Raw genomic sequence first — 25,736 nt, 5'->3', positions numbered from 1 at the left:
GAGAATTCTACGGCTGGTGAACACCCAACTAATGCTTTTGCTATGTTGGATGCAATTGAGGTGGACCCTGCAGTTAGTGATGACTCAGCTGCTGACATTTTTGGTGTTCCAAAGGAGAATCCCGAGGCTGATGATGACTCGACTGTTGCTTTTGGTGTTCCAAAGGAGAATCCCGAGGCTTGTGATGACTCGACTGTTGCTTTTGGTGTTCCAAAGGAGAATCCCGAGGCTGGTGATGACTCGAATTTCGGTCTTGCTGTTCCACAGGAGAATCCCGATGCTGGTGATGACTCATGTGTTGGTTTTGCTGCTCCAAAGGCGAATCCTGTTGCTGACGATGATGCAATTATTGCTTTTCCCGAGGCTGGTGATGACTCATGTGTTGCTTTTGGTGTTCCAAAGGAGGATCCCGAGGCTGGTGATGACTTGACTGTTGCTTTTGCTGTTCCACAGGAGAATCCCGAGGCTGGTGATGACTCGACTGTTGCTTTTGGTGTTCCAAAGGAGAATCCCGAGGCTGGTGATGACTTGACTGTTGCTTTTGCTGTTCCACAGGAGAATCCTGAGGCTTGTGATGACTCGACTGTTGCTTTTGGTGTTCCAAAGGAGAATCCCGAGGCTGGTGATGACTCGACTGTTGCTTTTGGTGTTCCAAAGGAGAATCCCGAGGCTGGTGATGACTCGACTGTTGCTTTTGCTGTTCCAAAGGAGAATCCCAAGGCTTGTGATGACTCGACTGTTGCTTTTGCTGTTCCAAAGGAGAATCCCGAGGCTGGTGATGACTCGACTGTTGCTTTTGCTGTTCCAAAGGAGAATCCCGAGGCTGGTGATGACTTGACTGTTGCTTTTGGTGTTCCAAAGGAGAACCCCGAGGCTGGTGATGACTCGACTGTTGCTTTTGGTGCTACAGAGGAGGATCCCAAAGCTGGTAATGATTTGACTGTTGCTTTTGGTGTTCCAAAGGAGAATCCCGAGGCTGGTGATGACTCGATTTTCGGTCTTGCTGTTCCAAAGGAGAATCCCGATGCTGGTGATGACTCATGTGTTGGTTTTGCTGCTCCAAAGGCGAATCCTGTTGCTGACGATGATGCAATTGTTGCTTTTGCTTTTACATCTGCTTTAGAAGAGAAACCACATAATCCAGGATTTGCTTTTGGCTTCTCAGACCCAGAGATGGAGAATTCTGTGGCTTGTGTTGTTGCAGTGATGTCTTTTGATACTACTACTGCTCCTAAGGAGAATCCATCTGCTGGTGTCTCAACTGGTTCTTCTGGCAGTTCATCTGTATCAGCAGCGGATCCCTCGGCTGGTGATATCTTAACAACAGCTTCTTTGATTTCATCTGTATCAGATGCATTTCCCTTTGCTGGTGATCCCTCCACTGAATCTTCTTGGTCTGCTTCTGTATCGGACGCGTATACCTCGGCTGTTGTCTCAACTGCTGTTTTTTCTTGGAATTCATCTGTATCAGCGGCGTATACCTCGGCTAATGGTATCTCTACTGCTTTTTCTGGTAGTTCATCTGCATCGGAGGGGTATCCCTCTACTAGTGATGCTTCAACAACAAAAGCTTCTTGGAGTTCATCTGTATCAGATGCATTTCGAGTCCCCATCGCTGGTGCTGCCTCAACTGAATCTTCTTGGGGTTCATCTGTGTCAGATGCGTTTCGCAAGGCTGTTAATGCCTTAAATAAATCTTCTTGGCCTGCATCGGGATCGGACGCATATCCCTTGGTTGGTGGTGCTTCAACTGCATCTTCTATGAGGTCATCATTATCAGAGGTGTGTTCCGCGGCCGATGATCCTTCAGCTGCATCTTCTTGGAGTTCAACTGTCTCAGAGGCGTACACGTTACTTGGTGATGCATCAGTGGTTTCTTCTGGTAGCTGAACTGTTCCTGCTGGCAGTTCTTTTGTTTGTTCAACTGTACTGATGGCAGGTGTTGCCTCAACTGTATCTTCTTCTTGTTCTTGTCTGTCGATAATGTGTCACATTTGGCTCGTAATGGCTCAACTTCTGGCATTTCAACTCTGAATTCCTTGACCAGTGATTTCTGAGCTACTTCGTTTGGGGTACCAAAGGAGTATCCCTTGGGTGATGATGACTCAATTGCTTTTTCTTGTAGCTCTGTATGAAAGGAGTCTTCCTTGACTGATTGTGCTGATTCTTGTAGTTCAATTCTACCTTCCTCCTCTGATGATGACTCAGTTGTTTCCTCTGGTAATGAAACTATCCCAATGGAGCGTTTCTCGCTTGGCAAAAGCTCAACTGCTGCCGGAACAACTGATGATGCAGCAGCCTTAAGAAATGAAAATCCACCAGGAGCTGGTGCTGTTACAACTGATGATGCTGTAGCTTTGGGAAATGATAATCCACCAAGAGGAGCTGCTGTAACTGGTGCTGCTGTAGCTCTCGTAAAAGAGCATCCGCCACGGGCTGCTGTTTTTACATATAATGCTGTTGTAGCTTTGGGAATCGAGAATCCACCAGGAGCTGCTGCTGTTACAACTGATGCTGTTGTAGCTTTGGTAAAGGAGAATCCACCAAGAGTTGCTGCTGTTACAACTGATGCTGTTGTTGCCTTGGGAAATGAGAATCCACCAGGAGCTGCTGCTGTTACAACTGATGCTGTTGTAGCTTTGGGAAATGAGAGTCCACCAGGAGCTGCTGCTGTTACAACTGATGCTGTTGTTGCCTTGGGAAATGAGAGTCCACCAGGAGCTGCTGCTGTTACAACTGATGCTGTTGTAGCTTTGGGAAATGAGAGTCCACCAGGAGCTGCTGCTGTTACAACTGATGCTGTTGTTGCCTTGGGAAATGAGAGTCCACCAGGAGCTGCTGCTGTTACAACTGATGCTTTTGTAGTTTTGGGAAATGAGAATCCACAAGGAGCTGCTGCTGTTACAACTGATGCTGTTGTAGCTTTGGGAAATGAGAGTCCACCAGGAGCTACTGCTGTTACGGCTGATGCTGTTGTTGCCTTGGGAAACGAGAATCCACGAGGAGCTGCTGCTGTTACAACTGATGCTGTTGTTGCCTCTGGAAATGAGAATCCACCCAGAGTTGCTGCTGTTACAACTGATGCCGTTGTAGCTTTGGGAAATGAGAGTCCACCAGGAGCTACTGCTGTTACGACTGATGCTGTTGTTGCCTTGGGAAATAAGAGTCCACCAGGAGCTACTGCTGTTACAACTGATGCTGTTGTAGCTTTGGGAAATGAGAGTCCACCAGGAGCTACTGCTGTTACAACTGATGCTGTTGTTGCCTTGGGAAACGAGAATCCACAAGGAGCTACTGCTGTTACGGCTGATGCTGTTGTTGCCTTGGGAAACGAGAATCCACGAGGAGCTGCTGCTGTTACAACTGATGCTGTTGTTGCCTCTGGAAATGAGAATCCACCCGGAGTTGCTGCTGTTACAACTGATGCCGTTGTAGCTTTGGGAAATGAGAGTCCACCAGGAGCTACTGCTGTTACGACTGATGCTGTTGTTGCCTTGGGAAATAAGAGTCCACCAGGAGCTACTGCTGTTACAACTGATGCTGTTGTAGCTTTGGGAAATGAGAGTCCACCAGGAGCTGCTGCTGTTACAACTGATGCTTTTGTAGCTATGGGAAATGAGAGTCCACCAGGAGCTACTGCTGTTACGACTGGTGCTGTTGTTGCCTTGGCAAACGAGAATCCACAAGGAGCTGCTGCTGTTACAACTGATGCTGTTGTAGCTTTGGGAAATGAGAATCCACCAAGAGTTGCTGCTGTTACAACTGATGCTGTTGTTGCCTTGGGAAATGAGAATCCACCAGGAGCTGCTGCTGTTACAACTGATGCTGTTGTAGCTTTGGGAAATGAGAGTCCACCAGGAGCTGCTGCTGTTACAACTGATGCTGTTGTTGCCTTGGGAAATGAGAGTCCACCAGGAGCTGCTGCTGTTACAACTGATGCTGTTGTAGCTTTGGGAAATGAGAGTCCACCAGGAGCTGCTGCTGTTACAACTGATGCTGTTGTTGCCTTGGGAAATGAGAGTCCACCAGGAGCTGCTGCTGTTACAACTGATGCTTTTGTAGTTTTGGGAAATGAGAATCCACAAGGAGCTGCTGCTGTTACAACTGATGCTGTTGTAGCTTTGGGAAATGAGAGTCCACCAGGAGCTACTGCTGTTACGGCTGATGCTGTTGTTGCCTTGGGAAACGAGAATCCACGAGGAGCTGCTGCTGTTACAACTGATGCTGTTGTTGCCTCTGGAAATGAGAATCCACCCAGAGTTGCTGCTGTTACAACTGATGCCGTTGTAGCTTTGGGAAATGAGAGTCCACCAGGAGCTACTGCTGTTACGACTGATGCTGTTGTTGCCTTGGGAAATAAGAGTCCACCAGGAGCTACTGCTGTTACAACTGATGCTGTTGTAGCTTTGGGAAATGAGAGTCCACCAGGAGCTACTGCTGTTACAACTGATGCTGTTGTTGCCTTGGGAAACGAGAATCCACAAGGAGCTACTGCTGTTACGGCTGATGCTGTTGTTGCCTTGGGAAACGAGAATCCACGAGGAGCTGCTGCTGTTACAACTGATGCTGTTGTTGCCTCTGGAAATGAGAATCCACCCGGAGTTGCTGCTGTTACAACTGATGCCGTTGTAGCTTTGGGAAATGAGAGTCCACCAGGAGCTACTGCTGTTACGACTGATGCTGTTGTTGCCTTGGGAAATAAGAGTCCACAAGGAGCTACTGCTGTTACAACTGATGCTGTTGTAGCTTTGGGAAATGAGAGTCCACCAGGAGCTGCTGCTGTTACAACTGATGCTTTTGTAGCTATGGGAAATGAGAGTCCACCAGGAGCTACTGCTGTTACGACTGGTGCTGTTGTTGCCTTGGCAAACGAGAATCCACAAGGAGCTGCTGCTGTTACAACTGATGCTGTTGTAGCTTTGGGAAATGAGAGTCCACCAGGAGCTACTGCTGTTACGACTGATGCTGTTGTTGCCTTGGGAAACGAGAATCCACAAGGAGCTGCTGCTGTTACAACTGATGCTGTTGTAGCTTTGGGAAATGAGAGTCCACCAGGAGCTACTGCTGTTACGACTGGTGCTGTTGTTGCCTTGGCAAACGAGAATCCACAAGGAGCTGCTGCTGTTACAACTGATGCTGTTGTAGCTTTGGGAAATGAGAGTCCACCAGTAGCTACTGCTGTTACGACTGATGCTGTTGTTGCCTTGGGAAACGAGAATCCACAAGGAGCTGCTGCTGTTACAACTGATGCTGTTGTAGCTTTAGGAAATGAGAGTCCACCAGGAGCTACTGCTGTTACGACTGATCCTGTTGTTGCCTTGGGAAACGAAAATCCACGAGGAGCTGCTGCTGTTACAACTGATGCTGTTGTTGCCTTTGGAAATGAGAATCCACCAGGAGCTGCTGCTGTTACGACTGATGCTGGTGTTGCCTTGGGAAATGAGAATCCACCAGGAGCTGCTGCTGCTACAACTGATGTTGTTGTAGCTTTGGGAAATGAGAGTCCACCACGAGCTGCTGCTTGAACAAGTGATGATGCGGTAGCCTTGAGGAATGAGAACCCACGAGGAGCTGCTGCTGTTACAACAGGTGATGCCGTAGCCTTGGAGAATGAAAACCCATCAGGTGCTGAAGCTGTTGAAACTGGTGATGGTGTAGATTTGGCAGAGAAGTATCTATTTGGAGCTGCTTGTATTTGGCCCAATGATGATGATCTTTGCTTGGGACTTGAAGATGCCCCAAATGCTGTTGTTGATCCAACTAACAATGTTGTAGCTTTTGGATTTGAAAATCTACCCAAGGCCGAGGCTGATCCAATTGGTGGGGTTGCTGATGCAATTGATGATGCTGTTGGTTTGGAAAATGTCCGACCACCAATCAGTGTTTCTTGAGCTAGCCTATTAACGTTGGCCTCTCTCACTGGCATGTTTGCTTGTGCTGTTAGCTTGAATACAGAAATCTTCCCGTCATCTGAGAGGAGTAGCTGATTTCCGCGAACATGAAGACGAGTCCAGGGTTTCCGCTCAATAGCCCTGTCATCCCTCTGCCTATGAACAGATATATGTTTGCTTGTCTTGATTGCAGGGTCGAATTTTACCACTGCTGATACGCCTACTGGATGATACCTTATTGTAAACAAATCACCGAAGTATACACCAGAGATGTCTAACATGTACCGTATGTCCCCAATTCCCGATTTCCCGTACTTCAAGTGACCAGTTGGTGTGAGGCTACCGTCCACTAAGAAGTAATCTGCTATTGAGCTTTTTCCCATGGTGTATACATGCTTCCCAGTTGTCGTTATTCTGAAGTGGTCTCGGATTCTTACAGGGGTTGCCAAGGATAGCTTTTGGATGATGTTTCCGCTGTCACCAACTTCAGTAATCACTCGAACTCCTCCTCTACCCTTACTCAAGATGTAACAGGAATCTCTTGTTGAGAGTGCCATGGACAGTGGTTCTGGTAGTGGAAAAGACTTTGAATCTCTCCATTCGTTCGTCTCGTTGCAGAACACCTTGATGTAGTAGTCACGGACCTGCTCATTTTCGCAAAGTAACACAACTTGGTCTTCAGCATTGATGTCCATTCCATGAACCTTTGGAATATCTTCAATCATATTCTCAACCTTTCCATCCTTTCCGAACATAACAAGATCATCAGTATGACCCTTTGCCGATCGGCATACTGCGGCATAACCCATCTCACCCAAGATTCGGATTCCCCCAATCACACCGTATTGCCTATAATCCGGGAGTTCCAAATCCATTGAGAAGTCAGCAGCGACAACTGATCCCTGGGTTAACTTTCTGCCATACCGCACTGAATTTTGCGTTCTCAGCTCAAACATTATTGCATTCTGGAGCATGCTAATTGCCAAAGACATATCTTTGAGATTTGTGGGATGTGCTTTTACGTTTTGTAGCAATGACTCTCCATTTTTAATCCAACTGACAAGGTCATCTCTGGCATTGGCGACGGCACCTAGGGACCTGTCCTCCTGTTCAGTGTTGCACGCACTACCAATGCCCCCATTACATTCAAAACCTGCCATCTCTAATTCAATATCGGTTTCTTTCATGATCAGCTCCATTTCATCACAGACCTTGGCTGCAGCACACAAAATGACGTCATCTATTTCACCCAGACTTTTCTTTCTTGTTTCTTCAACTAACCTATGCTTCTGTAGTCGAAGCCCTTCTAGATGGACTGCCTTCACATCGGTTTTTGCCTTTCTTGCACATCTGATTTTGGCCTCCTCAGTCTTCAATTGTTGCATCTTGTCTTCAGCCTGTGCTAAGCAGCATAGGAGTTCATCAACAGATGCTGCGATCATATCCGTCATCTGGCAAACCTCATGCTTACTATGGTATAGCTGGACACAAACGCAACAAACTGGCTTGACACAAAACTTGCAATATGACTTTAACAACACTATGTGCTGTTTGCAGATTCCTGCACTCCGCCTGCCTGCTTCACCGATTCTTGTCAAAGTATGTCGCATTGTACCTCTGCTTTTCCTATGATCGACACTGCACTCATGGCACAGAAAGATGTCACCACAATCTTCGCACACCATTTTTGCTCTTGTCGTGTGGTCCTTGTGGAAACAAAGATAACATTTTATCTCTGGAAACCTGGACATTGTCTGATCAGGATCTGGTGTTTCGAAATTTGACCCAACTCCCAGATATGTCAGATCTGTTTTGGTTACCCCAATGATATCCTTGTCTGTTTGCCTGTCCTGTAGGCCTGGTTCTCTCTTTCCATTGCCACAGAAAGCCTGCTCCTCATGAGCAGCAGCCCATTCTGGCTCATCTGTTTCCGACTCGGAACTAATGTCCGATCTCTCAACATCTCTTGTAACTGGATCTGCTCTAATATTGGGTTCACGAAGACTTTTTGATCCTAGCTCTTTTCCAATACTGTGTGTGTTTCCATTCTGTGCTTCTTCCTCTAAAGCAGTTAAATATCCAGCAGCCCATTCTAGCTCATTTGTTTCCGACTCGGAACTAATGTCCGATCTCGCAGCATCTCTTGTTTCTGGATCTGCTCTAACATTGGATTCACGAAGACTTTTTGATCCCAGCTCTTTTCCAAAATTGCGTGTTTTACCATTTTGTGCTTCTTCCTCTAAAGCAGTAAAATATTCAGCAGCCCATTCTAAAACATTTGTTTCAGACCCCGACCTGTTGTCTGAGCCCTCAACATCCATTGTATCTGACTGTAAATCAGGTTCCCGAATATCTGGTCTTTCAGGCTCTGCACAAAGTGTTTCTGACACTTCCCTATTGTTGACTTCCTCACCATTTTGACTGCTTGGCTCTGGATTTATGCCCTGGCCCTGGATATCCTGAGCTTCAGATTCTTTTGGTTTTTCACCAACCTGTGTATCTGATTGTCCATTTACATTGGTTTCTTTACCACTTGGTCTCTTCACCTCTTCGTCGAAGTCTGATTCTTGGATACCATGTGTTTCAGACTCTTCTGGTTTCTCACCATCCTGTGGATCTGATCCTGCCTTGATGATAACCCCCTGTGTTTTAGATGCAGTACAAATGGCCTCCTTAAACGTCTCTGCTCTGACTTTGACTTCCTCATTATCCTGCTTTTCTTCTTCTGCACTGATGGTGTTTTCTGTTTCCCCATTCATCTGTTTCGGGTCGGCATTTCCATTGGATTCTACATTCAGGAATTCCTTCAGAAACGTGGGTGGTTTCAAAAGGACTTTGTTGGAAGATGATGTCGCATAAAATGGGTATTTGATTTCTGTGTTGCTGAATTTGAATGATTCGGGTACTGGTGCATCGACGAACGCAAAACCAGATGTTTTCACAACACAACTACTAGATTCAGTAGTGGTGCGTCCAGCTGAATGAAGTTTACACAAATGCTCTGCTCTCATCGTTGATCTTCCGGGTGATCTTGGAGACGATGTGACAACACCGGATTGTAGTATTTTCAGCAGGTTACATGTAAATGATTCAAGCCAACTTGCAGGTTTTTTATCCAAGAGCTTCCATTCCATTGCTATATCAGTTGCTTTAATTTGATCATGATATTTCCTATTTGAGCCTTTATCGGCCTTGGTTTTAAGATTTTCAGACATAGCTATGGCTGCCTTGTCAGTTTTAGACACTGACCCTTTGCCATCCAGGGTTTCTGCTTCTCGGCTATCTACATCATCCCCACCGTTCTTTGCTCCAGACTCTGCCATGGTGATAGGTTCCTCACTGTCCTTTGGTTCTACATCTTGCATGATTTCTGATTTTGGGACGATGATGGCGTCCTCGACACTTCTTATCTGAGACTCTTCCCTCATGTTAAGGTCCTCACTAATTTGTGCTTCAGACTCTGCAATGGCTTCACCACCGACCAATTCTAAGGTGTTTGTGGCTTTTTCACCATCCGTCATCTCCAATGCCTCTCTAATAGGAGGGTCCTCACAAACTTGTAGCTCATTCTCCCCAGTGGCTCCACTACACATATCTCTTTCTTGGGTGACGACGGCTTCCTCACCATCATTTATCTCTGACTCTTCCCTGATGGTAGGATCCTCACGAACTTGTGTTTTAGGGTCCACCGCGGCAAATATTTCTCTTTCCAATTCCGGGTTGTAAACAGCTTCCTTACCGTCCTTTATTTCTGACCCTTCCCTGGTGTAAGGATCCTCGCCAACTTGTGTTTCATGCTCTGATTTGGCTTCACGACGATTTTCTGATTCTGAAATGATCGCATCTTCCTCGCCATCTTTTATTTCTGAACCTTCCTTTATGGTAGGTTCCTCACCAACTTGTGCTTCAGACTCTGCCGTGACTTCTTCACCTTTTCCTTTTTCTGATTCTGGAGCGACGACGGTTTCTTCACCATCAGTTACCTCTGACTCTTCCCAGTTGGTAGGGTCCTTGCCAACTTGTGCTTCAGACCCTTCCGTAGCTACATCACCTATTCCTTTTTCTGATTCTGGAGCGACGACGATTTCTTCACCATCAGTTACCTCTGACTCTTCCCAGTTGGTAGGGTCCTTGCCAACTTGTGCTTCAGACTCTTCCGTGGCTTCATCACCTATTCCTTTTTCTGATTCTGGAGCGACGACGGCTTCTTCACCATCAGTTACCTCTGACTCTTCCCAGTTGGTAGGGTCCTTGCCAACTTGTGCGTCAGACTCTTCCGTGACTTCTTCACCTTTTCCTTTTTCTGATTCTGGAGCGACGACGATTTCTTCACCATCAGTTACCTCTGACTCTTCCCAGTTAGTAGGGTCATTGCCAACTTGTGCTTCAGACTCTTCCGTAGCTACATCACCTATTCCTTTTTCTGATTCTGGAGCGACGACGGCTTCTTCACCATCAGTTACCTCTGACTCTTCCCAGTTGGTAGGGTCCTTGCCAACTTGTGCTTCAGACTCTTCTGTAGCTTCATCATCTATTCCTTTTTCTGATTCTGGAGCGACGATGGCTTCTTCAACATCTTTTATTCCTGACCCTTCCCTGATGGAAGGTTCCTCACTAACATCTGGTGTTAAAGTCTCTGCCCTGGTGTTGTCTGCCTCAATAACCTCCATTTCTGGGTTGATGATGTATTCCTCACTCTCCTCTGCCTCCGACTCGGACAGAATAGGTTTCTTGTCATCCTCTGATTCTTCTTCCTTGATGGCTCCGTCATCTTCTGTTTCGGGCTGTAACCTTGGGGGAGGGTTCTCAACATCTGGAGTTATAGTCTCTTCCCTGATGCTGCCTGCCTCAGTATCCTCTGTTTCTGGGTTGATGGTAGATTCCTCACCCTCGTCTGTTTCTGACTTGAGTTCTTTGTCTTCTACGTTCAGCCTGATCGAATTGGAGACAATTAGTCTCTTTTCATCACCTGATTGTGATTCTGCTCTAACTGCACCATCTTCTATGTCAGGGTCTACCCTGATGGTACATCCCTCTTCTTTTGAATCTATGGCTTTCTCCTTTATGGTCTTGAGTCGCTCTTCGGCTGAGACCCTAGTGGATTTGTCCCCTCCATTCATGTGTTCAGCATCAAAAGTCCAATTACATAGTGGACAGGAAAATGCATTCACAGCGATATTGTGACTGCCAATGTTGGCTTCTAAACATGATAGACAAACTTCATGCTTACATGGTCCCACTGCTTTCATAAAGGGCTGTTCTGTCTGGCACATCGGACACAGTCGACTTGTGGGTGACAGCTCTTCAAAGGCTTGCGCTGTTGCCATGGTGAGGCCTGCAAGTAAACACCATTTGTTAACTTCTGCATGAATATGGATGTTGTGTTCCGTTGTTCCCGACACATTAATTCAATTTACACTATAATTCTTGAATTCTATAATGCTTTTCATCTATCATTTAGAATCTGGGCGCCAGATGGGGAGGGATTGTCAACAAGATATGGACGAAAGGTATACTGTTTTTGCTAAAGCTTTGCCCTGCCCCCCTCCCCCCCCCCCCGATCGTCATGAAATGGCAGGACCCTCATTTATACAATTTGGGTCGTCTGGTTGCACGGGAGTGCTCTGGTTAATGTATAGACTGCCCTTAAAGCAATGGCCTACCCAACCTTTCCCTATGAGCCTGTCTGAGACGTAGAAAACCCTTCGATCTGTGGACATAATCATTCAACCCCTGTTTTGATTTTCTTTTTTACTTACCACAACGAGTCTTTCTTAATAATCTAGTTCACCTCCTTGAAAATCGCTTGGCAGACTTTCTTATATCGTATCTCATCACAAATGAAATGATATGACATACACACTATACATTAGTTTCGCTGACCTATTTACAGAATCGCTTCTCGTCATTGAATAATGGTCATCAATAGGCAGAACTGGGATTCACTGAATCTATGTTAGGCTACGAGCCCCGAGGAAACGAGAACAACTCTCATTCGGTGAATCGTTTCCTTTTGACCAAGCACCCGCTGAACGACTCGTCTCAACAAGCAACAGAGACAGTTGCCTGGCAACTGAGACATTTGACCCAGCAAGGAGTCAGTTTTGACTCTTCTTGAAAAGAGTCGTTTCCTTTCCGACTCATTTCTTATGTAATTGTACGATGAAGCTGCTAATCACGTGACTCAGAGTCGTGTGACAGTTGACACGTTGAGCAGAGTCAAATCACCTGAAACACTCGCTTACTCAAATTCATCCTGCCCCCCCCCCCCCCCCCCTAGGGTTTCAGGTTTCAGGTTTCAGTGCATGAATGCCACTTCCTCAAATAAGGCCATGCCAAGTAATGAGCCCGTATATTAAATATGTCCGCGAGTATAGGCCATTAAGGACTCTTTTCTTGATTCTACAATATAGGCGAGACTTCGCAAATTGCCTCGAGGAACATTGATTATATTCCATATTCTTGCACGTTCCGTTTTGACCTGGAAAGAGTCCAATATTGGGACGAGATTCGGCAGAATTGGACCAAACACCGCGGGTAGACTTCTGAGATTGTCCCCGAAGGGTCGAGTTGAAAAGGAGTTGTGTTTGTCGTTTTGATTCAGAAGAATATCAAAACAGGGTGATATCATATCGTAATTCATTACAAATGACAATTAAGTCAATATATTTGTAGTCAGTGGACAATCGTATGAGCAATTATTGTTTACTTTTGCTGAGTGGAACTCGGAACGTGCGCGCGTAGGTCAGAGTTTTGACGCAAGCAGACGACTGTGTGTCCTATAAAAGTATTAAAAGGAGAACGGCCCGGCAACCACGCGCATTTACGTTGTAGAAATCAATTTTCGTGACTGAATTTCATCGGATTCAAATAGAAGAAGTCCCAAATAGCTTTTTCATCGACCGATTTCGCAAATATGTGGATTTGAGGATAGCCTGCGGAACAGTTCTTACCTATTCGAGAGAAAAAACACCTCAATAATCCAAAGAAACCCCGGACACAACTTAAATGCAAAAACGCATTTTGTTATTGTTTTTGTATTTTGATAAGGAACTGAGGACCTAGTAAACATGAAGCTGTCGCCACTTTTCTGTTGCTTCCTGCTGATAGTCATTTGGCAGGAGCTCTGTAATGCCTCTCCCCGGAGAGAGATGTTGACGCAGCGAAGCTCGGGATCTGATGACGGGGAAGTTGAGGGCAGAGCGACGGAGCGGAGGATTCCAGATCTGAGCGCATTAGGTGAGGCATTTGACTATTTCGTCCCGATTTCAGCGTTCCCAAATATAACTGCCTATAGGCCGAACATATACTAGTAGTTTTAATAGCCGCAGTGGGAAACTCTCAAGTGGGTGAATCGGACCTCTAAGGTCACATACAAAATATCACTCCACTCCAACCCTTAGGAGTAATTTGAGACTGAGAAATATTGGGAATTGTGTTACTGAAGTCCATTGAGCCCTGTTCAACAGTCACTTCTCTCAGGTTCCAGTTCACATGTCTGCCTGGACAATATCCAGGTATTTCGAGAGAATTCGGCACAAACTGCGAGACAGTCATGCCATCGCTTTCCTCGTCCGTGTGGAGCCTCCTTCACTGCAAGCAGGGAAGTAAAAATCCCCGTTTCAATGGTCGTTGCGCTAACGAGTATTACATGTACTCTGCTTTCGAAACGAAAGTGCCCTTTAATTTGTGTTTCGGTTCGTCTTAGACGTCGTCTGGGAAGGGGGAGGGGCAAGTTTTATAATCTAAAAGGCCTTGGTCAAGGATGGTATGAAAAATGCCTCTCACTATGCTCACAATCGAGCAGAAAAGAAGAAGAAAAAAGACTTTTGAAGAGGTTGCCATATCACAAGTTTCTTGCTTAACACATTTATCTTAGTAATCAAAACATAGTCAAAACACTGCCAAAGTTGAGTGCGGTTTGGTTTACTTCATCTCAAAATATTGACATCTAGACCTATTGTTCTTCTGAATTTGAAAGATCCCCTGACCCTTGCCCATTGCCTACTTGGGCGTGGGCCAACTTTTACTGTTTTGAAGTGCAGTGATATTTAAAAACTAGGCAATTCAAATATAAATTTGTCAATGTCACTCTGATAAATATCATTAATATAGTTAGATCATCTTAGCAGGTCATTACATTTAATATGCGCAGGAGGACATATCAAGATGACCTTAAGGGAGAGATCATAAGATCAGACCATCACCATAAATCTGTACAGTTTGTAGATATATACCAATAAATCAATTCAGTTTATAGATTATTGCCATCGCACCATATTAAAAGTGTTGAATCTTGCCAATTTTGGGTACTGACCTGTGTCAACAAAGATTAAATCTGTGCTTCCAATGGCTTTCCAAGAAGATGGTGGCACATTTCTTGTAAAGGGGGACATTTTCGAAACATCGATCTTGATATTCACAACAATAAATATTGTGAAGACTGTCTGTGTAGCCGCCATCGCCAGGCGCCAGAACTTTAAGCCATTGAATGAGTAATAAGAAGCAAACATGTATGGAGAACGTGGGTGATAGGGCGCGGAAACGCGACGGGTGAAAGTTACCCCAAAATAAAGTCTTAGTTATGAAGAGGCCAAAGCTGAGTGTTACGAACAGTTCCTTTAATTGATTATAATATCTTGTGAAAAGTCCTCAAAACAAAATCAAAGTCTCATTCCAGGGACCTCAAACACAAATGACTAATAGAAGTTGACATTCAGCATTTAAAAACCTTGGACCTTGGGTCACAGCTGAAGAGATATTGAACTTGTCTGGGTTTTTGCGCTAAAAAACTTTGACTAAACCGTTCTATTGCCTTTTTGGTAAAGCAAAACATGGCAATGGTTTTACTTTTGCATAGAAATGATGAACGAAATGACTCTAAGGTTTTGTTTTTATATTTGTCTCCCTTTATCATTGTAGTTGAAAGTGCCCGCAGACGGCAACACCATCATGACGGTCATCAAACGCGCGAGACCAGAATCTCCCGACACCGCAGCTTCTTGAAGCAAATCTCCGCAGCTCTCGTTCGTGCCCAAAAGAAAGCAGGACGAGGCCCGTCTGACATCAAGTCTATCCCGCCAGTAGATGCAGTTTATTCTGGGAAGGAGAGGTCTTCGTTAAACACGGTAAAGAGAGTCCCTAATGCTCCGAATTTTCCGAGGCAACGGAACTTTCATCACCATCATCGTCCCGCGCGCCGGAATAGGTTTTCGCTTCGATTGCATCTTCCCGCAAGACGGCGTCAGGGTCATTCAGCAATGGTTTAAAACAAGAGAGTAAACACGGGTTTCCGTAACGGAGAATACGTAAGAGAAGAGTGCAACTCCCTCTGTAACCATGCCAACGTTTGAAGAAAGCGATCAATCACAAACGCAGAAAATGTCATGGAATCGCCCGGCTTCACTCCCGCGAGTACATGTGTCTTCTGCTGTACACCCAGTGTTTGCTTTCAGAGGTGAACCACTGCGGATGAGTGTACACCTCATCTTGGACTTGGATAGAACGTTTTAAAGCAATGCATATGAATTCTCGATACAGAATACAGAAACATTTCACAACCGTATTCTTCAGAGACATGTTTTTCTCCGGCGTAAGGTACATTAGTCTGAAAGCAAAATAATGTCAAATTATGGAGGCTCATGCAAGGTGTTTTAAGGTGAATTTGCCTGCTTTCGGTACGGACTTGAGGAAACGACGGACGAAGACAAGCAATCAGGAAATCTATTGACTTGCTTGTCTTTGAGTTTAAAAAGACGGTCAAATGAACTGTAAAAAGATTTATGAGTTGATAAAGGTATTCTAAAGAGACCTCGGTAATAGGATAGATATCACCATTGATAGTGACAGTAATGGAAAGTTTTGTTTCGTTTTGATCGTGTGGTCCTTGGTGTCACAACCAATGACCGACAACCTGAGACCGACAACCAAGAACCAACAACCTTGGTGTCACAACCAAGGACCGCTAGGTTTTAATTTGAGGGCAAATGTTCACTTTAAGTTCTTTTAGAATAGAAAGTAATACCTCATTGTAGGTTTTTGGGTTTTGTTTTGCATTTGCGGTGTAACCGAGCGGTCTTGATTAGACAACTCAGGACGACCACCTTCGAGGTGATATAAAAAAATATGACTGTAAATGGCATTGATCATGTTCAGTAAATTGTAGATGCTTCGTATCAAACGCACAAATGTAAATATATTTGATGCATTTAACTGGTGTAAGAATGTGTAAGCGAAAGATACTGATGTAACATATGTAAATTTAGAACGTGGTCGGTGGGACAGGACTCCCTCTTCACAAATTCCTCCAAATGAGAAAGTTCGAGCGGAGTTCGAAACCTGCCTAATGTACAGCAGAATCGCAACGAACAAAGTCAAACCTTGTAAATAAATGTGCATAACAGATATCGGAATTTTTTTTGTATAAGAAAATAAGTTCTCGAAATAAACAAAACCATAAAGAATAGAATTTCGAAAACATACAGGTACTAGTATACCCACCAGGAGCTGCTGCGACTTTTCGGCGACATGTTTCTGTTCTTGACATATATATCAAGTTACCAGAGCATGCACGTTGTCTCCTGGCGAGCCTAGTAGGCATGCACATTACACAATGAAATGCTAATCCAACTCAACTATACCTGCTGCGTTCTAAAATCTAGATTTGATATGTAAGCTCTAATATCACAGTAGCTGCTACAATGTCCAAGATCTGAATAGTATAGTTACCAGCCGTCTTCACTCGTCCTAGACACTGTCACAACCAAGCTGATGACAGTAGCTGTTCTTGCAATTGATATCTCGATCATTTATCAGCGACGATTTACAAAAACTGTTTAAATTCACATCAAGCAATTATTTGGTTTGGGAAGGCATATGTCTTGTATGTCTCCCTAGCTGTAGAGACCATGTCACAACCAATCAGATGACAGTACATGTACTAATATCACTTGATGAATGTTCCCTCGAAAATGGAACTTCGATATCTCAGTTAGTCTGTAAAGAGTCCAGCTATGCACCAGTGTCAAATGATAATCCGCTACAAAACCCACTGATGTTGATGTTCTCCGAGTGGCTGCGGTACATACATTGTCTTTGTCCGTTTTTCGGATTAGTGCAAGAGACAATGTCACAATCAGTTTGATATGGACAGACGCTTTGGGCAAGTGAAGTTTGAACGGGCGCAAGAGACAAAGTCACAATCAGACAAAGACGACGCACCCACATAAAATTGTGTTGCCGACGCTTGGATACTATTTAAGAGTCTTGTGTATAGGACGTTTCAACTTTTAAAAGCGATGCCAACAGAGTTGGTGTTGCTGCTATAGTTCACTAGGCCTCTAGTTCGGCGGCAGAATCCCCAGCGGTAAGTCCGTAATACCGCGCACTGAACGCGTGGTACTTTTTATTGTATTCGGGAGCAGTGTCATTTGTGTCCTCAAAATCATCTCTGAACGATGTTGTCCTCAGTGGTTTTGTCGCGGTGGATACGTATGATTGTGACTTTATTTCATCTGCTGAAGGTCTGAAATCCTGGTCCGATTTGGACAGCGACTGACTTGGCATTGCCGTTGGTGAGTTGTGCGGCTTGTTGAATTCGTATGTAGGGGTTCCAAATTGTTTGATAGGCCTACCGGTTCCTGTCGTTGGTGGCCACGCTGCGCTTCCGTATTTGGACGGCGTCAAACTTGGGTAAGTTACTTCAGACCTTAAGACCGAAGAGGTATCCCCGGTGCGAATGGCTGCTAGCCCTGCCAAATCGGTCTTTGAGCATTCGTAGCGGCATTCTGGCAGGTGGCATATCTTGCAATGCCTCATCAATTCGGGTTCACATATCCCACATATTGGTGTTTTCTCCGCATATTTAAGCATTATTGATTCTGGAGTGAGCGAATACTGGCCGACGGGGTGTGAAGCGGCTGGCCCGATGGCTCCTAGCCCTGCCAAATCGATCTTGGAACTTTCGTACCGGCACCCTGGTATGTGACAGATCCTGCAGTGATGCTGCTTCAGCAATGAGTCGAGATCTATGTGGGTAGGTCTGGACGATTCGTAAGTCGGGCTGACCAATGAAGGCCAGAGTGGACGTGAACATGATGTCGACACGACTGGGTGTAGCCCCGGCGAGGTACTTTCGTAACGACAACCTGGGATGTGACATATCTCGCAGCGCTGCTTCATGTGGTTGTCGTGGTCTTCACAGACAGGACAGCTGGGCGTGGCTGTTTCGTACCCCAGGGGTTGTCCTACTCTTCGTGTTGGTGGTTCATAAAACGCTGTTGTCGCAGCCCTGCTCGGAATCAGTGGAGAGCCTGAATACGAGGCATAAGGTCTTGTAACTGCGGAAAACGGCAAGTCGTACCGTTCCGGACCAACGTGTCCGACGTACGGCTCTGAAACGTATGGCTTGCTTGTTCTCTGAGCGCTTGACCTGGTGATGCCAGTCCTAGATGTTGTAAAGTCTTCCTCATACCGCGGCCCCTCCCGGAAATCAGTCTCTCTAGTACGACTCGTAGACCAGTCATCTCCGGAGTAAGATTTCGCTGGAGGGGTAGATTCTGTTGTATAGCTGGATGATTTATATGTCGAATCTTGGATCGCATCGGGGTAGGCTGACGTCTGGTCCTTTTCGGAAGCACTGGTTTGGGTTTCGCTCCAGTTGGAAGATGTCGTTGTTTCAACTGTTTCGATCGTGTATCCTCGTCTGCTGCTACTTCTGTAACCCCCAGACCCTGACCATCCTCCGGTACGATACGATGACGAGGTAGACTCGGTTTCGTGTCCATAGTCTCCAAACTTCACCCGGCGGCTTCGCTGCCCGTAATCGGGCCCAATCGTTCCAGACCATCGGTTGACCTCTTTAAAAACAGTACAGACCCCACATCCTGGTTTCTGGCAGACAGAACATGGCGACATCTCTCCATCACGCGGTTCCTCACTTGCTAAAGATAAAGGGAGGCTGTCGGAGTCTTGCTTGTTCTTGTGCAGAGTGCAGTCGTCGCAACGAAAGACGTCACAGAACATGGTTTTCTCTGTTTCAGGCTCTTCGTCTTTGCTATGAGAACTCCAGGTCTTCGTTTGTGAGGTCCATGGTTCGTCTGTGGATCCGAGGTCATCCTTGCCATAAATAATCTTTCGTGCGGAAGATAACTCTGTGAACCTGTCCGCCATCATTGGTGTCTCAAACTCGATGTCAGCAATCTTTCGTCCTGTCGAAATGCTTGTGTAATCTTCATCTCTACTCCTCGTTTCTGGTTCCTTGCTGGCGTCGGTAGAAGTGTCGGTTGGTCCAGCTCCGCTTAGGACATCACATTCGTCTCTCGCTTTCAACTCTGCAGTGTCTTTCGCAGCAGCGCCGGGAGGAGTCGGGGAAACGACGGGGACATCTTCTTTGCTTTCCGCTTCCGACTTTGTGTCGGCGTCCGCGGCAGAATCGGTTGGCGGTGATCCCTTTGCAGCGGCCGCGGGTACAGTGTCGTACTCGCTTGTCGGCTGCAAGAATTCGTCAGGCTTCTCTGCGGCGACAGCCGGTTGTTCTTCATTTGATAGAGCTGCAGGAACGTCTTCAACACTGCCTATCGGGCTTTCGGGTTCTTCAAAGTCAGACATGAAGGACTTAGCGGTGACACTGAAATGAAAGTAGGCAGGGTGAATTCAACTCTTTTGAAAAAGCCGTCTTTCAGTAATGGATTATATTTTATTCATACACTGTTTAATAGCCAAATATTATCAATACAAAATATATTGCTTACAGAAAGACCTACCTATAATGAAGAGACAAATTTCACAACGACCATTTAGGTCAGGCATAAACTTATTGTAGAATTTCTCAATAGCGTAGAAAGTAAATCTACGTGACCAATAATTGCGATTATCTTCTCTAGTTCCTCTTCTGTCATTTTTCAGTTGGCATTATGCCACACCTGGTGTTCATGTTTTGAAGGCATAGCGTCTCCTCAGTTCCTCAGACAAGAGACGTTCAACGAAAGACTCTGATAGTACCATGTTCTGTTGGCATACCGAGCCCAGAATCATCATATTGTCACAACACGCGGAGAAGTGTCTTCCACTTGACTTCAGCACCAACTCCACAGTTCCTACACGGGGGAATGGCGATGTTATACTCATGGAGAATCATTGTGAGACAGACGTACTTACTAACAGTCGGCAGCAAATATAAACACCTCGTGAGTGTTCAGTAGGCCTATGGTAAAAGTTCGTGAACGAAATAAACTCCGGCTGAATCTTACCCTTAGAGATGGTGTCCTGACCAGGGTTTCGTCTAGCTAGCCTGGTTATATATGTCTTCCTCGGTGACCAGCTCTCAGTTGCGCCTTACTGTAGTTGTTCACATTCGCTTCCCCAATCTTCAGAAACCTGTCAAGACTGTCCACGTATCAGAGTGACTTCCTTGGTTCTGTCAATCCCTTGAGAGAGTGAGATATCAAGGGGTGTGTTGTGACCATACCCATTCAACCAAGACCAACTATCACTAGGCCTATACCTAGTATATGACAGTTCAATGTCTTGTAATGATAAATCGAATCTCTTTTTTGAATTATCAAAATGTCTACATTATTATCATGGAATGGCTGTTTACTTGGATTCGTCAATGGTGTTGTGTGTAGTATGTTCTATCATTGTGCAGTGAGCTGTGAATGACAGTCAAAAGGACAGGTTGTGCACTCTTTGAAGAAGACGGCACAACTCATTTATTGAAGTGGTTTGGTTGTGCCTTCTATTTGGTTTGTGGTGACTTTTGTCATTGTCTTGACTTATATATGGTTGAGGTTTACTGAGGGCAATGTCTTGTCTTCTATTTGGTTGAGATTGGCTGTGATATGGTCTTCCCTTTGACTTGTATTTGGTTGAGATTGGTTGCGATACTCTCTTCTCTTAGGTCTAGGTTGGTTATGATGCTGCCTAATCGTGTTATTGTGTTTTCATTTCAGCTTTTCATCATTCAAGGCCATGGTGATAATCAATCTTCAAAGTCTGGTCAACTTCCTTGTCTGGGGACATGGCTGTGTCCGAGACATTGGGTCCAAGTCACAACCAACATTAAACAAGGGAAGATGCTGATAGACACATCCATGCCTACCATAAAGACAAATTCACAATCAGCAAGTCAGCTGATAATGACTCACAGCCAACCAGGCTGCAGACAGTGTAAAGTCGCAACCAACCTCACTACATTGAAGATTGAGATACCTCTAGTCTAAACAAGCACACTGCTGGGCTACAAATTTGGAAATCTCATCAGAAAAAACTAACAGAAGACAAAAATTACGGAAATAGTATTCTATTTCTTCACTTACTGAAGTCTCTTGTTCAGTTAAACATACACAATGTACAACAAATGTATACAAAGCATACACAACAGACCTTTTAAACCCTGCTCTGGCTAGGACAGATAAAATAACATTACACATGAGTAAAAGGAGCCAGCTAAACAAGACATCTTTTTCACAATGTTTTAAAGGATACATAGACAATGATTTTGTAAATCCCTTTCTCTACCTGCAGAAATGTGCAAATAGCTGAAGGGCCAAAACCATTTTCATCTTGATCAACTTTAAACATAATAAAGCCAAAGCATGTATACAAGTGGTATTGTCTTTATGACATGGCTGTTGACTGCAAATCACATATTTTGTTTTGTTGGCAAGCAATATATCACAATGATCAAATTTGTCCATACCAGCCAAAGCCTAACAACAGATTCATTACAATTCATGCAAAATTATATTATGACTCGAATAGAAGACATAAATGCCAAATCCATTTTAACAAACAAACCAAAAATAAGAGCTAGAGCAAAAAAATTGTTTATTTAGAAGCCACATCACCACTAAACTTTAGTACATAGGGAACTAAAAGTAAGTAAAATGGGGAAAACCAGTCCTGGGGAAAAGTACATGTAATCCTTCCATTTACAGTTCTCGATTATGTTGAATCGACAACCATGTCAGCGACTGGATCATCCTGGGTCAAGCTTTCCACCATTTTACTTATCAACTGTCAAACCAACAAATACATTCACAATTACATGTACTATCGGAGGGGACTCTAATACTCTTGACAATTTACTCAAACTGTGATCCTACATGTACATCAGGGCAGTGCTCTCATTTATTTGGTGACAAGCCTTGGTGTTATTTTTCTTCAGCACACTGTCTTTAAAAGAGTATGTACATCCAAAACCATACAAATTGTTATATTGAGGAGTGTATGGAAAAGTGTTATACAATTACATGTACAGCCCCAGTACAATTATAGCCTCTGTACTCATTAATGTGGTTTGCTATGCTGCAGGAGCTGCTTGTATTGGGGCTATAATCATAACACTTGACCTGACACAACCTGCATGTAGCACATATGGAGATACAAAATGAAACATGATTGGACAACAAAAGCCAACCTTAGATGCTCTGTTGCATGGATTAGAACAAGGGAACTATAAGGATTGCACAAAATTACTCTAATTCTCCTATAACCACCATCATGAAAACTCCTACTAAAAGCGCCGCAATCTCCTTGAAGCTCTGCCATGGCTTGGAATCCTCCAGAAGTTCAGGAATTACTGAGACGGTCGCAATATAGATGAAACCACCAGCCGTGAATGGTAAGATCCATGCAACTGCCGCATCGCCGATGCCCTCCGCCAGCAAACTGCACACCGTTCCTAACATTGCTCCAATAGCTGTTGAAAACTGTAGATACATTGCCTGAAATAACAAGAGAAATCGTTGTTAATGATTATGTTTTGTGGGAGAATGACACATTTGTGAACAGAGGGCCCAGTATTGAGGATAACAGTTGGTTTTTTTTCAGTTGAAAGCATAACCCACCAAACAAGTCTGAAAGACTTTAGTTCTTTGAACAAATTCAGGCTGAATGTCAAAGTTAATACAATATAAAGCAAATATGAAGAAAGTTGTTAACAGCATTTTTAAAAACGATTGCCAAGTCATTAGTTTACTTCATTCACCATGATAATGACAGTGAGAAAAAACACACATGTTTCAGTATCAAATCAGTATCTAATCACTTTTTAGATAACTGTTCTCAATACAATGTGATCAAGAAATTCAATATCACAGTTGATTTATCCATCCATTTGTGGTGATATCAAATTACTGTGGTAGTCACCATCTGTATTCAGATAATATTTAAACAGGCAGAAATGTCAGCAAACTCTGCACAACTAATCGATGTAAATATGCATACTAGCAATGGCATCACTCCATCTGTTTGTTCGATTATTCATTAGATTTGTGACATTTACAATATTTTATCATGATTGTGATGTTACAGCATGGTCTTGATCAGGGGATGTTTCTCTGTACCACCCTGTACGACCAGACAAGAAAACTGACAGATTTTGCTCTCCATTTCCATCTCAGCTGGTCACATTGTCAATAGCACAATCACTATTTGCAGCTGCCCCAAGCTTCCAGTTTGCTGCAGGAAATTATAAACTGGTCTCTAATCAATATGTCATGATCAATAGAAAGCACAGCAGTGGACATGTTTGAGCAGATCAAGTGATTATCACAATATATTATCCTGCATTGCTGCAAGCATGAGCCATGTCATTCATCAAACAGCCGTTAGAATAGCAACAGAAGGGCTGAAGGACAACAGCTGTTAAAAGCTGTCTGAAATAGTATTTCTTGAAGATGAAAATAGCACTCTGCCCTCTAAAAGTGCTCCCAGGTTTTCAGAAAAGCTCATGCATTTTTTACCAGTGCTTCAGTTCAGAACCTTGCTCTTTTTCAGTTCACCCTGCCATTTTCTTTGGTAACTTCCCAAATCCCTGCCCTTCTAAATTTCTAGATGAAACACTACTCAATGTGATGAAATGTGTATTTTCTCTGTCAGCTTTGTTTAATTTATTTTTTGTTTCACACCATTACAAAGCCCAGCATGCCAAACATACATGTATGTTGTCAAAATAATATGGCACCATATCAATTTTCTGATAGGGTGTGTCAACATGTCACCATAAAATAAACATTTGGCATGGCCTAATTTATACATTTAAAATCAGGATGAACAGCTGGCAGATTATCAATAATATAATGAGCGAGACATCAGCCAGCATGTTACAAATAGTCAATATATTGCACTTCATCCACGTGTACTGTTATTTAGTTTGATGAAGGATTTCCAACATATGTTTGACAAATCAGGAGATACCCACAGTTTGAAATCATTGTGGTAGCATCATGTGTGACTGAATCATTGGTGATGCCCATTGGATGATACATGTATGTCTATTGACCTGTTATTTCTATTATCAAACTTAGGGAACTATGAAATATCATATGGTATACATTTACAAGTGGCGACTTTGCCAAGTGTGAAAGAGCATGCATGTCAACTGACTGTTTGATACATACAGACTAATGCCCTTTTCTTAGTAACTCAAGGATGACCCTGAAGGATCAACTTGACCAAAGATTTTATGAATGTGGGGGAACTAGTTTCAACAAAGCAATACAAGATGGTAACAAGTTCTGATTACCTTTCTCTTTGAGCACCCAGACTGAACAAGAATAGCAAAGTCTCCGACTTCGTGTGGAACTTCATGAAGCAAGATTGTTATCGTTGTGATGATACCTATGTTCCTCCCGGCCAAGTAAGAAGCACCAATCGCCAGACCATCTGTGAAATTGTGGGCAAAATCTGCAGCAAGATTCAAGTACCCTGAAACTGCGATATCTTCCTCAACATCTGAAATTGTAAGACAGTATGATATTTACCAACACTGTTGACTTCCCGAATTTAGAAGAAAAAAGGCATGGTGTTTTCCCAATGAATCATTCAATCAAATGAGTTTCGGTTGAGCTATTCAGAAGTTCTCTTTTGTATCAGAGCAAAACCACTGATGAAGTCACCAAAATGCTTCTCAGGAAAATTAATTACCTTCTTTAACTGCAGCAACTTTATCCCCTTTCTTTTTGTTCCCGGCATCAGAGCTATCTTCATCAGACTTCTTCCTCTTACGGACAGCTTCGTCCGTTTTGTTATTTTTCTTTGTTTCTTTTGGTTTGATGGCGTGTGAATGACCATGTCCGTGGCTACCTTTGACATAGCGTACGAATTTCTCAACACAAAGGAAAGCAATTATTCCAGCTAAGACCCAGAGTCCTACACGCATATGATGTGAATGATCATGTCCATGCCCTTCATCAGCATGTGAATGTTGGTGATCATGCGAATGCTCGTGACCGCCATCGTCTCCGCCATGGCTGTGAGGGCTAATCGCGTGTGGAATGAGATGAAGGAAGGCATCGCCAAGAAGTCCACCGGAGGCAAAACTTAATAAAACTTTCAGCAGGGGTCCACCTTCGTGAGCGTTTTCCAGGGGAATGAAGATAAGAATAAGGACCGGCGCACAGCTCACCACCGCGGTTGATCCGAGTGCCTCCAACCACATCATACCCAAACTGGACTTCTTGTATGGTGGTGCCTTGGGTTTGGTACCAGGTTTTGGGTGTTCATGGTGATCTGTGTGGACCTGTGACTTTGTATCACCCTGTACATTTGCATCAGAGGAATATTTAAAGCCGGGTTTTTCGTCGTGATCGTGGCTGTGGCCGTGTTCTCCGTCGTGCGAATGGGCGTGACCGTGTTCATGAGCATGCCCATGACCAGAATCACCGCATAACACCAAAGAGTACAAAGAAAATGCAACTAAAATCGAGATGGAAAGGACACGTCGACGAGACACGGAGGCTGCCATCTTGTCCTCTTGGTTTCGTCTAAAATATGGACACTCCGCTCACACGTTCATAGATGGCAGGACTATCTTGGACCAATGGTGGCGCCACTATCGAG

At 44.3% G+C, this 25,736-nt stretch overlaps 3 protein-coding genes and 1 long non-coding RNA gene across 4 annotated transcripts; 1 reads left to right on the top strand and 3 right to left on the bottom strand.

The window, feature by feature from the left end:
- Positions 1 to 1,742: 1,742 nt before the first annotated feature.
- Positions 1,743 to 11,714, bottom strand: LOC135501059 (uncharacterized). The gene is made up of 2 exons (XM_064792786.1): positions 11,651 to 11,714; positions 1,743 to 11,226 (listed from the first exon to the last, which is right to left on the bottom strand). The coding sequence occupies exon 2, from the start codon at positions 11,216 to 11,218 to the stop codon at positions 1,760 to 1,762; it is 9,459 nt and encodes a 3,152-aa protein (XP_064648856.1). The 5' UTR covers positions 11,219 to 11,226; positions 11,651 to 11,714; the 3' UTR covers positions 1,743 to 1,759.
- Positions 11,715 to 12,477: 763 nt separating this feature from the next.
- LOC135501085 (uncharacterized) lies at positions 12,478 to 15,919 on the top strand. Its single transcript, XR_010449551.1, has 2 exons — positions 12,478 to 13,130; positions 14,814 to 15,919. It is a non-coding gene; the product is annotated as an uncharacterized LOC135501085 (long non-coding RNA).
- A 359-nt stretch (positions 15,920 to 16,278) lies between these two features.
- LOC135501070 (uncharacterized) lies at positions 16,279 to 20,342 on the bottom strand. The gene is made up of 2 exons (XM_064792818.1): positions 20,141 to 20,342; positions 16,279 to 19,518 (listed from the first exon to the last, which is right to left on the bottom strand). The coding sequence occupies exon 2, from the start codon at positions 19,497 to 19,499 to the stop codon at positions 17,223 to 17,225; it is 2,277 nt and encodes a 758-aa protein (XP_064648888.1). The 5' UTR covers positions 19,500 to 19,518; positions 20,141 to 20,342; the 3' UTR covers positions 16,279 to 17,222.
- Positions 20,343 to 21,182: 840 nt separating this feature from the next.
- On the bottom strand, positions 21,183 to 25,652 carry LOC135501076 (protein catecholamines up-like). Its single transcript, XM_064792829.1, has 3 exons — positions 24,822 to 25,652; positions 24,421 to 24,629; positions 21,183 to 22,618 (listed from the first exon to the last, which is right to left on the bottom strand). The coding sequence occupies exons 1-3, from the start codon at positions 25,639 to 25,641 to the stop codon at positions 22,367 to 22,369; spliced, it is 1,281 nt and encodes a 426-aa protein (XP_064648899.1). The 5' UTR covers positions 25,642 to 25,652; the 3' UTR covers positions 21,183 to 22,366.
- Between the last annotated feature and the right edge of the window lie 84 nt (positions 25,653 to 25,736).

The sequence above is a fragment of the Lineus longissimus genome, chromosome 17 (assembly GCF_910592395.1).
Source record: "Lineus longissimus chromosome 17, tnLinLong1.2, whole genome shotgun sequence".
In the NCBI taxonomy this organism is placed as follows: Eukaryota; Metazoa; Nemertea; class Pilidiophora; order Heteronemertea; family Lineidae; genus Lineus; species Lineus longissimus.
Note: the sequence above shows the minus strand (reverse complement) of the source record. Positions and strands in the feature narration are given on the sequence as shown.

Bases quoted from the DNA above. Each gene is read 5' to 3' on its own strand.
- LOC135501059 (XM_064792786.1), bottom strand. From the start codon at position 11,218: ATGGCAACAGCGCAAGCCTTTGAAGAGCTGTCACCCACAAGTCGACTG.
- LOC135501070 (XM_064792818.1), bottom strand. From the start codon at position 19,499: ATGTCTGACTTTGAAGAACCCGAAAGCCCGATAGGCAGTGTTGAAGAC.
- LOC135501076 (XM_064792829.1), bottom strand. From the start codon at position 25,641: ATGGCAGCCTCCGTGTCTCGTCGACGTGTCCTTTCCATCTCGATTTTA. The intron at 24,630-24,821 runs GTAATTAATTTT...TTACAATTTCAG, and splicing joins AGTTGCTGCAGTTAAAGAAG to ATGTTGAGGAAGATATCGCA. The intron at 22,619-24,420 runs GTAATCAGAACT...TTGTTATTTCAG, and splicing joins CTGGGTGCTCAAAGAGAAAG to GCAATGTATCTACAGTTTTC.